At 32.2% G+C, this 13,138-nt stretch overlaps 1 protein-coding gene and 1 long non-coding RNA gene across 2 annotated transcripts in view; both read left to right on the top strand.

The window, feature by feature from the left end:
- LOC149780861 (uncharacterized) overlaps nt 1-12,189 on the top strand; it is a 34,134-nt gene extending 21,945 nt beyond the window's left edge. The window contains exons 8-10 of the mRNA XM_089936238.1: nt 4,084-4,235; nt 8,053-8,139; nt 12,120-12,189. Of these exons, the coding sequence (XP_089792364.1) occupies nt 4,084-4,235; nt 8,053-8,139; nt 12,120-12,189 (309 nt within the window). The remainder of the gene's footprint in view (nt 1-4,083; nt 4,236-8,052; nt 8,140-12,119) is intronic.
- A 46-nt stretch (nt 12,190-12,235) lies between these two features.
- The window catches only part of LOC149780860 (uncharacterized), a 33,704-nt gene continuing 32,801 nt past the window's right edge, over nt 12,236-13,138 (top strand). Inside the window, exon 1 of the long non-coding RNA XR_016415157.1 lies at nt 12,236-12,325. This is a non-coding gene — a long non-coding RNA (uncharacterized LOC149780860). The remainder of the gene's footprint in view (nt 12,326-13,138) is intronic.

Below are 13,138 nucleotides of genomic sequence, written 5' to 3'. Positions count from 1 at the left end.
CAACTGGAAAATCTTTTAGTGTTGTTTGAAAATAAATCACGTAAATTTTGAGTGAAAATTAAATTTCATAGACAATAATATTTTCACATAGGCGTGAGGTACAGTTCTTTTTTTGCAGGCCAGGTAGGCCATTTACCTCATAAAGTAACTGGATTGACTGAAATATAATTGGCCCTGCAAGAAATTTAAGTAATAAAGTACAAGGAAAGAAGAAACCATGAACTATAAAGATAAAATACTGTAACAAAAGTCCAACTATGTAAATTTGACTAGAACACTACATATAATGACATTATTCTGATTTTGCTTATTGATGGAACATTGAAAATTGTTCCATTTCGACAAATATGCATCCTAAATTAAGTATGCCAATACATATCACAGATTACTGATCTATTTTGGTTAAGTTAAAGAATCAGAGCAATGCTATGATTGGCTGAAAACATTTTTTCAACAAACATCATTTGGTACAAGTTCAGTTTGTATACAGTGTTGTGTGGTACCCTGCTGTGAAGAATATACTCACTACACCAGTAAAGTTTTTAAAGTGCTAGCCTTTTATTTATGACACGATTAAAAAGTTTTATTTGGGATTGGAAAATAAATTATAGGATGTCTATATGTAAGATAGATAAAACTGTTCCAAGTGGTTGGAAAGAACGAGTTTGCTAGTGCCTGTGAATATAGGTCAGTTGTGTTTGGCTGAGACATATATCCCTACGCGATATCATTTTAGTTCTTTCCTCCGACTTGGAACAAAACATTTATGTAGTTTTGTATTTATTACATATCACCATTTTAGTCACACATTCTTTTTAAATTTTTGTTATGTAAAGTTTAAAAAAAATGAGGCATTTGGCATTTTATTAAATATATTTTATAACCCTCTGAAAATTCTCCATCTGTTATAGGAAACCAGGGCTAAGCTTTATATATATATATATATATATATATATATATATATATATATATATATATATATATATATATATATATACTTTCTGCATTGCTTACATGTTGATTTACTCCATAACTGAATTTTTCAAAAATATTGTATGGGACATATGAATGGATTTAAACTGTGGACACAACCAAGTGGGGTTTTCCTTCTCTAACATAGGTTTTGGACCAGTAAGTGGCCCTTTTTTTAATCTTCCTACTTACTAAATATACATACTACTTCCAATTAAATTTATGGGGAAAACTCACAGAATAACATTAATTAAATACATTAATTTTTATACAGAAATCTCATTCATTTACTGTACTTTCAAACCCTGTATTTTTATGTTTTCATTGCAAGAAATTATTGATACATTGAACTTAAAGGGATAAATTTAGTATATATTTTAACAAACTTAGATTCAATTTGTTTCTAACATTTGGGCTTAATTTTTAATCATTTTAACAAGAAATTTTTTCTAAATTTGAATAACAGTCAAAACAGTTGCTGCTTTCTGTGATGTCTTTTTGTTTTAAATGTTTCTCATTTGTATCCTTATTTGTACTTTAAAAAAATGATTTCTCATAAATATTAACAAACAAATTGAAAGTTCCTCTGCTAAAACTTGTTTCTTAAAACAAATATATCTGTAAAACAGTTCTTCAGACAATATTTGTGAAACTGTAAAGCTGAAATGGTATTTGAGCGATTTTTGTTTTTAGATGATCCACTAATGTCTTTTATGTGTTTCATCATTGTTGGAGCTGGGAACAGGATCAGTTGTTCAAATGTTTTTGTTCTCAGATTTCTCAAACCTTTTTGCTTAAGGTCATTGCACCCAGAATTCGGCATTTTATGGCAATGAGCAAACTCATTTAAAGATAAAATGCTGTATTGTAACTATTAAGAGTATCTGGTTCATGGTATAAACCATCTGGTTTCATTAAAGTAACCAGATAGGCACTAATTTAAGTGTCGAATTAAACAGGGTGAAGTTTTCTTCATATATGGTGGTAGTTCTGACAATGCTTTGAATCTTGACATGATACCCTTAGTTTTTCTTTACTGCTTTTGATTGTTTTAAAACCTTCAGTATAAGATTTCAGTAGCAAACTACTTGATATCTCACTCTCTGTTATGCTTGCTGTCACTTACACACCAGCTTCATCTGAGAACTCATTGTCAAACATTTTATCCAAAATATTTTTGTCAACCTCAATTAACTCTTAATTTCTTGGTGGTAGATATTGTGAAATAAACTGCATATTGTTACTTAATGGTACTTCACCACAGCCATTTTCACACAATATGACTGCATTTTTAAAAATTTTAAAAAATTTATCTTGACATGTGTAAATAGTTTCAACGTGTTGCAATTAATCATTCCTTTTATAAGTGGGTTTTTATTGAATATTTCTTGTTGTAAAAGTACCTCCAGGCTGGATGTGCAATAGGGCAATTTTAGGTATGCAATACAGAATCACAGATTTAACATCTGTATCGAATTTTGGATCAGTTATATAAGATGGATATGTAATAAAGTTTTAGATGCAAACATATAAATAAAGGGAATGTTTATAATAATATAAAGAGAATGAATGGCTTGGATGAAGAATGTTTATAAACCTATTCATAATACAGCCAGGTTCAAAATGTCATTGAGACCAAAGGAAGACATCACTAATTTTTGAAAAAAACAATGCTTTATGTTTAATATCATTAGCAAAATTTGTACAAATGTTTTGGGAAAGAAATAAACAATAGTAAGATTAAGAAAAAAGCTACTACAGTAACCCCTACCTAACGGGGGTAAATTTTTGGAACATTTAGAAAATATTTATGATTCCAGCAATTTTTGTTTTGTCTGTTCATAATAAGATGAAAACAACATTTAAAAAAGAGTCCGCAGCAGTTTGGCAGAAATGAACTGCATATACTTTAAGTTGCTCAACTCGAGCCTTGAGTTTCTCACATGAATGGACTACTATAATAGCACATGAATGGACTACTATAATAGCACATGAATGGACTACTATAATAGCACATGGATGGAAGACTGCAACAACAATGCACAGCATAGATGTTTAAGGTCATAACCATATGTACAAAACACATGCATCGAATCAAAAAATAAATTTTCAAACATAATTTGCATTATTTGTGTCGGTCAGAGCATTATTATGGTGTGAACACTATGGATCAAGAGATTACAAATAAATCTTTGAATTGAATATCTAGTACTAGAGTAAAATATTTAGGTTTTGCTTTGGGTTAGAATTTATCTAGATGGGCAATATCAGTTTGTATTGTAAAATAAAGTTAGTAATAGGCTTATATTTCTTTAGAGTATTTATTGGACTGAAAATGACAGTGATCAGTGTTGATTCAATATTGTTTGGAATTCTTTTGTTCTCAAGAAATTCTGGACTCCCATCAACTTTTGAATAACAATCTTCAGTTTGCTCAGAATGATGTGATGTGTTAGAATGTTTTATATAGATATATATATATATATATATATATATATATATATATATATATATATGTAAATTATCTTGAATATTTTCTGAACCTTTCATACTGTTTATATGTTGAGTACTGTATGTTTTATGCCTTATATGACACTGTTGCATTACATGTTGATTTCACCAAACAAATATAAATGCACCAATTTCACACTATTTGCTGCCTGTTCTAAAAAAATTTGCAAAATGCATTTCCACATTGTAACCTCAAAGGAAGAAGAAAAAGAAACAGAAGGGAATTACATGAAAATAAATAGACATGCGTTATTTTGTTTGGTATTTTATGGTACAGCAATGCATTGATTATGAGTTTGATGCTCTACCAGTGAAGTTACCCAGTCTCTCACTTTCAGAACTAATTTTTTGTAAAGTAGCTAGGCAAATATGACTGCATTTTCAAACCATACTGTATTTCAGGCATGTGCAAACTATGACCCAAGGGACGGATCTTGCCAGTGACCTGATTTTATCCATCTATTTACATCATAGTCTGTGGCTTTAAAAATCACTTATCTGGCCCATGCCCTGGAGGGAGTTTCACATGCATACTATATTTACTTTTTTTCCACTGTTATAGTGATTGATTTCTTAATGGAGTTTAATTGTTTTGTTCAGAGATTGGACTTTGACCCAGAGAAGTTCCTGGAGAACTGCAGTAAGGGGAACACCATGGACAGATTTAAATATTGTCGTGAGAACAATAGGAACAGTCAACCTAACCAGTACAATACCCAGGACAGAGGAGACTGTTTTAGCACAGACCATAGGTAGGGGGAAAAAATTATGTGTGATTTGTTTTCTTGCATTTCTTACAGCTGGATCATCTTGATTTTACCCATCCAGCATTTCATAATTTTTTCCATCTATTCTTCCCATAAAGCTTCATGGCAAGAATTAGCAAAAAATGCTTGTTGGAGACCATATGTTTGTCATCTTTATATGTATGTGCATATGATCAGATTAGATTTTCATGACATTAAAGCCATGGTGTATTTTAGAACTGAAAATTTAGATGGAAATACCCCACCTCCACTTCTAAATAAAAAGAAGTGGGCATATTCTGAATATAAGAGGGATTTAACAAATAAATATAATTAATGCTTGAAAATAAAATGTACAGTTGCGATTGCACAAAATATGGTTGATTTTACGGCATGATTTTAATAGAAATTGTGTGAATCCCATGATTGCACATGCTAGAATGTACCCTGTAACAGCAGTTTTTCCATTTTAAAAACAAAAATTGAACGTTTGGGACTTGAGCGATTATGGTGACATTTTTAGAATGTTTTAACAAATAAATACTTGATATAGAGTAAAGAAATTTTTTATGCATGTTTGTATCTACATGTTCATGTCGGTAAAATGCTTGGCTTTTCATGGCATTAAAGGAATTTGTATTTTTTTAGCTCTGCTATTAATAGATCAGAAGTCCATTGACCATCTGTCCATTAGCATATACTTGTTATCACTACTCCTCCTAAACTACTTGGGATTGCCATTCGAACAATTGTTTACTTGCTTGTTAATGAAAATGGTGGGGCTCGAAAATCCAAAATGGCTGCAGAATGGCGATCTTGAAATTCTTGTTATTGCTAAACCTCCAGAATGGATGGTTGTATCAACATGATATTTTCACTACAAGACTTTGTGATGTTTAGCTGGTCCTAAACAAACACGGTGCAAGTCCATATTTTTCTTGCAGTTCTGGTTTTTCCAACATTTTGTCATTCTTGCTATTTTACTTACTTTTTTAAACATAGCCCTACTACCTACTATCCCTGCTTTTGTTCAGTTAAAAAAAAATCAATTGCACTTTGCATGAATGGTCATAACAAAGCAGATTCAGGTATAGTCGCTGTGAACTAGAGCAATGTGTTGAAGGTTGACGTGCCTGTTTGGATCATTTCATCATGTATTTGGGTCAGTGACTTCCAACAGGCAGAGCGGAAACAATAGAGTGTAATTAAAATTGATAGAAGTACTTCGATTAACAATATTACAAATAGGTACAAATATATAATCGACTGCCACTAGAACAAGCAATTTAATTAATGTTTTTCTAAAATAGTAAAACTTGACAGTCCAAAACGTTAAGATAATTTGGTTCAGCATCTAAAAATGAACATGTGAGTACATGCACAGATGTCTTCATATAAAAGTGGTCATTTATTCAAGCCGTGGTGGTTATTGATGTTATAGATGAGTAACTGCTACATTGCAAATACATATTTTTAATGGATAATTCAAAATAGAATACAAATCTATGGGACTTTGTCAACTTCTGGTAAATTTTTGAAACTAAAAGCAATTAAATTGCTTGTTCCAGAGGCAGCTGCTTAATATTTTATTTGTAGTTATAATAATGTAGCATAGGTACTGTTGTCAGTTGCATTTAATTACCATTTATAGTTTCTGCAGTGCTTTTTTGAAATCTTGTAAGCGCAATACAGGGTGTAATTACCAGAATGGGAACATAAGCCTTCAGAACATAGAGCCAACCAGGACTAAAGAGACAGATAGTATGTAAGGGTATGCTGTTGTTCAAGGTTACAGATAGTATGTAAGAGCATGCTTTGTTCAAGGTTGCAGATAGTATGTAAGGGCATGCTGTTGTTCAAGGTTACAAACAGTATGTAAGGGTATGCTTTTGTTCAAGGTTACAGATAGTATGTAAGGGCATGCTGTTGTTCAGGGTTACAAACAGTATGTAAGGGCATGCTGTTGTTAAAGGTTACAGATAGTATGTAAGGGCATGCTGTTGTTCAGGGTTACAAACAGTATGTAAGGGCATGCTGTTGTCCAAGGTTACAGATAGTATGTAAGGGCATGCTGTTGTTCAAGGTTACAAACAGTATGTAAGGGCATGCTGTTGTTCAAGTTACAGATAGTATGTAAGGGCATGCTGTTGTTCAGGGTTACAAATGGTATGTAAGGGCATGCTGTTATTCAAGGTTACAGATAGTATGTAAGGGCATGCTGTTGTTCAAGGTTTGATAGGTGACCTGAAGGACATGGTTAGATGATTTTATTCAATTTTATCACATTAACACTTTTCTTGCAGTTCTGACAGAATAGTTGCAAATATGAACATGCAAAGCATAGTTTTTTGTCTACTAAACAGGCCAAAGTTGTTAATGTCCATCAGTTTGAAAATCTGTTCTTTCGTATTTCATCTGTTTACATGTTGTAATGGGACGCTTTCTCATGAAATAATAAAATTGGCAATATTCTTGGCTAGTATCAGGCAAATGCTAATTTAGGGTATGATGATAAAAATAATACTGTGACTGCTTCTAATTAATTTATTAGTTTTGTATTTTGACAAGTGCAGCAAATGAATTTGAAGCAGACTATTACATTTTCATTTATGTATCTAAAACTTGTTTGAAATGTATTTATATTAATCATAAAGTGAGTTCTTAATTTTAATACATTTTTACAGTTTGATCAGGATCAACAATGTTTTCAAATTGCAAAAAGTTAAAAAGTGATCAGTGTGAAAAATGAAATCAACAGGGAGAATGCCATTTGAATGCCAAGTATTTTTAAAATATCACAACTACAAAAATAGTTATTGAATGAAGTTTGTATTGAAAGAACATTTTACTTAAGCTCCATGATTGGCTCATAATCTGAACACATTTATATAAGAAAATAATTCTAGAAATTCATGGATTATTTTAGAATTTAGTCATTATGTAACTTCTTTTCTAATACACATATTTTGAAACACAAACTGTTTTGAAAAGCTCTTAATCAGATCTATATGACAAAATCAAATGGTTGCAGTTATTTCAGTATCTGACAGGACAGTGATAGGTTGCTGATCTTTGTCTCCTCATGTGACAGCTATTGGCTTTGCATTGTCATGGTAGTTGACAGTATGTTTGAAATTTAAATATATTGTCCAGTGAAGTTGCTAAAGCATTATTTTACTTAGTTATCTTACAAGGACAACCATGGAAATTTCACAGTTCTGTATGCCATCCTAATATATGAAAGATTATGGCCGCCTTTATATGGTAAAATGTGTACCAAAATAACCTACATACTGGCTACTCACATAAGACCCACTAATGTTCATCATTTATGTTCATTTATGGTCAGAATTTTACTTTGTTTTGTTGTATGTATTTTTTAATAGTTTGTTGATGGGTATAGTTTTTCAAACACACTATGTCATGGATGCAGTTTCTAGTATTCATAGCAGTTTGGTTGATTATCTTCAGGGGTTGAAGGGTTTAGGAAGAGAATGTTCACATGTATTTTTGCATTGTGTATTCAGTGCTTTTATCTCAACAAATTTAAATGATGACATAATAATGTCTAGTTACTTTAAGAGACCTATGGCTACCCATGCTTCAGAATTGCCTATCTAAAAATGAGACAAGCCCATATTAAGCATTCTTGCTTATATGCCTATGATGTAGTTTGTCGGGCTATGTTTTAAATAATGAAATTTCAAACTTGCATTATTCTTAAACATGAAAGGTACTAGATGATTTTGTATTATCATATACAGATTTCCTTTCTTCTTACATACATTGCTATTATGCTTACTTATGAGACTGTTTTATGTAGAAATAAGGAATGGTCTGTAACTCAACCCATGAGAAGTGGCTTTGGTGTTCCCAGGCAGAACAGCTATGAAGAATTTACTGTAAATATGTAAGTAGATTATTTTGTAGCAGATAATGATTGACTTGGCTTTTTTTGTGCTCACCAAGTTAAAAAGTAAATACAAATTTGACAGGACACTGCCATACATGCCAACCATTACACTTTATTTAACCTAATCTTACACTTGCCTGTATGTGGATTATGCACTTTTGATACATTGAAAAATAAAATAAAATAAAGCAATAAAATGATGCATGTTTCATTTTTATTATCATCTCTTTATACCCACTCATTCGAAATTAGAGAATATTTTATAAAAGAAGACCACTGCATAAAAATAACATACAAGTATATTTGTCCATCACAGACCTACATGTGCTTTCCTTATTTTCTATTTTATATGATGCATATCCAAGAAAATGGACTGGTTTCTTCAATTTGAAATTTTGCCTTACAGATTCATTATGTCAGTAATATATTTAGGCAGCAGACCAGTCTATACTGTTAAAGAAAATGGCACCTTTGTTAAGCTAAACAGACTTTATCGATGTGACTCAATGATGTTAAATCACTGGAAAATGTTAGGTTAGAGGGATCTTTTAAACTTCAAAACATACCAGATCGGAAAAATGACAAAACAAGAGCATGAATTAGAAAAGAAGAAAATGAGAGTGGAATAATACAGGACTTGAACATAGCACATTTGTCATGCTTGCTGCAGTATTTGGGTGAATTTTTAAAATGCACAATTAATCTTAGTTGGTGTCATTTACAGGCCACCTTCCTTCACAGCAATTTGGAATGATAAAAACACATAGAAATCTTTTTGCACATATATACTAGGCAATGTAAATAAGATTTTACTGAATACTCAGACTAGGAATAACTGGGTGGAATTTATTGAATCATTAGGCTTTGCTCAGCTGGTGAATGAATCCACAAGAGTAATAGAGATATTAGTCAGTTTAATTGATCACATTTATACCAACCTGCCTGACAATGTGGCAGGTGTTAAAATATTAATTATTAGTCTTAGTGACCACTACTCTACTTTTCTTATAAGAATGTTAAAATGCAAGACAGATAGGAAAAATAGACACAAAACATACAGATCATTCAAAAACATTAATGAATAACATTTCCTTGATGACCTAAGTAAAGTTCCGTGGAATACAATCCAAATTATTTTATAATATACACAAACCTATCGTCTAAACATGCTTTACAACTAAAATCTTAGATGCCATGTAAACACAAGACCAGTTCAGGCTGTGGGGAACTATGCAATGTACTATCTATGGAGAAATAAAATATCAAGTATGATTTTTTTTGAAAATAAACTTATTATCACTCAGTGCTTGAAAACAAAGAGAGCAACTCAAAATCTGCTTGGAAAGTTTCCAACGAACTCACTAGGGGAACACAAAAATCTGACCAATAAAATTCTCTCACTTCTGGTAAATGACACAATTATCACAGATGACATTGATATTGCAAATGTTTTCAGCAATTTTGTCTATTGACATTACCACAGAAATAAAGGAACCAGTAATATAAAACAACTTTAAATTGAAAAAGTTCTGCACCAGCAAAAACCCTTGGAGATATTTCTTTATCCCATCAGTATAAAAGAAATTTTAAAAAAAATGACCCACTGAACTTGATACCAAAAAGGCTATTTCATGTAGTATAACATTCATAATAAAATATTGCAACCTCAAATGTCCCCAAAACATAGAAAATTGCAAAAGTAATGATGATTCCAAAATCGGGTTGTAAGGAAGACCCAGACAGCTACTATCCAATTTCAGTACTACCAAAATTGTCAAAACTGTTTTTCAAGTAAGTCCCAGGCTCATTTATGCCATATTTAATCAAACACTCTGTCTGTTACACCTTAACCAATCAGCTTCAGGCACTTAATCAAGGTAGATGTCAGGACAGCATTTGACATGGTTGATCATGAAGTCCATTTGAAGAAACTGCAAATTTACCAATGAAATGACAAAAAATTAGATGGTTTACTTCATATTAAATGAGAGAACACAACTTGTGTAAATAAATGTGGCCTAGTGGTTAGAGTGTCTGCCTTGGATGCAGGAGATCGCAGGTTCAAGTCCCTATCAAGTCATACCTGACTTATAAAATGGTGCTAGCAGCTACCTCGCTTGGCACTCAACATTAAGAGGTTAGTGTTAGGACTGGTCAGTCAGGTGTCAGGATAATGTGACTGGGTGGGACATGATGTTACATGTCTGTGGCATGATGCCCAGTGCTAGGCATCATTATAAACTGCCAAACTGCAGACATCATAGCGATATGACTAAAAAATTAATAAAGCTGTTATAAATGCAGATCATACACACACAGCTATATTATGTATTAATGACTTACTACATTTTAAGCCCTTGGGACATCCACTGCAGAATGGCAATGTTTTTTCACAACACACCCCAAAATATCTCCACCCATGCTTTGGACATGCATTATGTTTATGTACAAAGAGCCTCAAAGATTTTATATTATCACAGTACTTAATGTACCTAGAGTTTATATTCTACATTGATATGCAGTAGTACCTGCTAATGGGTAGCCACCTGCTTTATATCGCCAGAACCCCATGGCACTGACTAATTTGTGTTCAGAAGTATCCATTATGAATGCCCACCCCCTCTAACATGGCTAGCATCCAACATAGTGCATAAACTGTCATATTTATGCTGACAAATGGCCACATAGTGTTTGCAGATATATATCTTACTATTATTTGTTGATTCCTCAGCTCAACACATGGACATTCATTACAATTCAAAATAAAGTAACTTTAATCCATACATTTACTGAATGGAATCATGTGAAAACATGTTTTATTGGGAAATAGAGTAATGGCTATGATAGTGGAATAAGGTGATCACTGAATGAAATGTTGAATCTGAAAAATATAACTTTTGCTCTCACTCCCTTTCTCGTACATGTGTGCGGGCAGGGATTCACATATATACTGATGTATGTGGGTATAGATAAATATGTATATATGCATTTACAATTTTTTTGTACATGGGTATGACTGTTTATGCATGCTCTCCTTTTTTTTAAATAGAATTATTAATATTATCATATGTATTGATATGTTATCTTCAAATTATTAATGCAAACTATTTCGTTTTCTCTTCAATAGTTTCTCTGTATCTTTCTTTCTTCCTCTTACCTTTCATCTTCCTTTTGCTTTTCTTTTGGCTTAAATAATTTACTAAGATGTATGTTTTACATGCATGTAGTATTTATATCTCTGTAAAAAAAAGAAAAACTTTAATCCATACAAAGAGGTAAATAATCTGATTATGCTTACCCCTGTGCATTCCACAGATGATAGGTTTGGTAATTTTAATAATTACTGGCTATTATTACCACCAGTAATTGTCAAGATGACAAAATCTATTTGCTGAGGAACACAGCATAGTTCAATTAAGTCAGACTGGCATCCAGTCAACATATAGTAAAATGGTATGTTAGCCTTTGTTGCTTCTCTTTCCTAGATTATGAAAGGTACTTTTATCTGCTACCGACTGAAAATAAAAAGTCAATCACATGACAAACTTAATTTCTTTATAAAAACCAAGCATCTTATGTGATAACTACAAATTGCAGAGTTTTTGCAAAAATGCAAAATGTCATTAAACTTTTTAGTTTAGAGTAAAAAGTTAAAGCAATTGGACTAAACAAAAAGAGGAAAGGTTCTTTCATCACTGCAATAAATTTGATGTCAGAAATATTCAGATAAACTTCATCAATTTACATTCAGCTTCAGTAAGTGGGAAAATGGAATTGATGTGAAAGGACACTTACAGCCAGCTGTTTGAACAAAAGTTTGACTGGTTTTACCCCATTATTGATAATTTTTTAAATAAAAATTTAAAAAATAACATGAATTTCATATCAACCCCATAACATAATGACATTCCAGTGATTTTTAAATGAAAATATGTAATATTGAACATTTAGTTATGCGTTTCATACTTTATTTGTAGCTACTACTTACATTTGCGTGTTCCACCTTTACAAAGGCCAATTTCTGCAGCAGAAGGAGTGGCCTTATAAGGGGGGTCCTTTGTATTGGTGTTCTATTTGTGAGACTTTTCTGTTTTAGAAGTAAGGAAAGGTCTGTAACACCACCAATCAGAAGTGGCTTTGGTGTTCCTAGGCAGAAGAGCCATGAGGAATTTACAGCAAATATGTAAGTAGATCAGTCTGTAACAGACAGAGTACATGTTTTGTTTTCTTTGCAAGTTAAAATATAAAAACGAAAATTTGACAGGTTACTAGTTACTCTTATCTTCAGATTCCTTCTCCTGGCAGACAGACAGGGTCTGTAGGGGACCTTGAAAATGAATTTTTCTCCCAAGGCCTTGAAAACACCTTGAAAATTCAAAATATTGTCTGGGTACCTTGAAAAGCCTTGATTTTCTTGAAATCAAAGAGGAAAAAACAACCACACAAAAAATCTCTTGCTAATTTTGTGCCAGGATGGAAATTTTTCCACAACTGGCCACTGCGCAGTTGTACATTTTGAACTTCCGATTGTACAAAGCCCAGATGTTGCAGCGGTTTAAATTTGAAAATCATTTTCTTTGAAATGCCTGGATGCCAATTCCAACTGCAGTGGATAGATGAAGAAAAGTATAAAGTTTGGATTATGAGATCTTTCTCAGAGATGTTTGCAAAATGCGAATTATGCCAGAAGGATATTGATTTGCATGCGATGGGAGAGAGTGCTTCATAGTCACAGGCAGCTGGATAAACCAAGCTCTCGTAAAGGCGGCTAATACAGGCAAAACAAGAAGCCTTCAGCATGAAATTGTTTTTGATGAAAGAGGTATGACTTTGAGATTCAAGTTTTAAAATAGAAACAGCATAGTTTTAATTATAAAATTAGTTCCATCCAGTTTTAAAAATATAGAATACAGCTAAGCTGAGAGAAATATTAATTTATCTAATATGAAATAGTTTAAAATATCCATATGCTGTTTTTAAATAAGTGATAATATAA

Source organism: Sinohyriopsis cumingii, chromosome 16, assembly GCF_028554795.1.
Source record: "Sinohyriopsis cumingii isolate HCF-2022 chromosome 16, ASM2855479v2, whole genome shotgun sequence".
Lineage (NCBI taxonomy): Eukaryota > Metazoa > Mollusca > Bivalvia > Unionida > Unionidae > Sinohyriopsis > Sinohyriopsis cumingii.
Note: the sequence above shows the minus strand (reverse complement) of the source record. Positions and strands in the feature narration are given on the sequence as shown.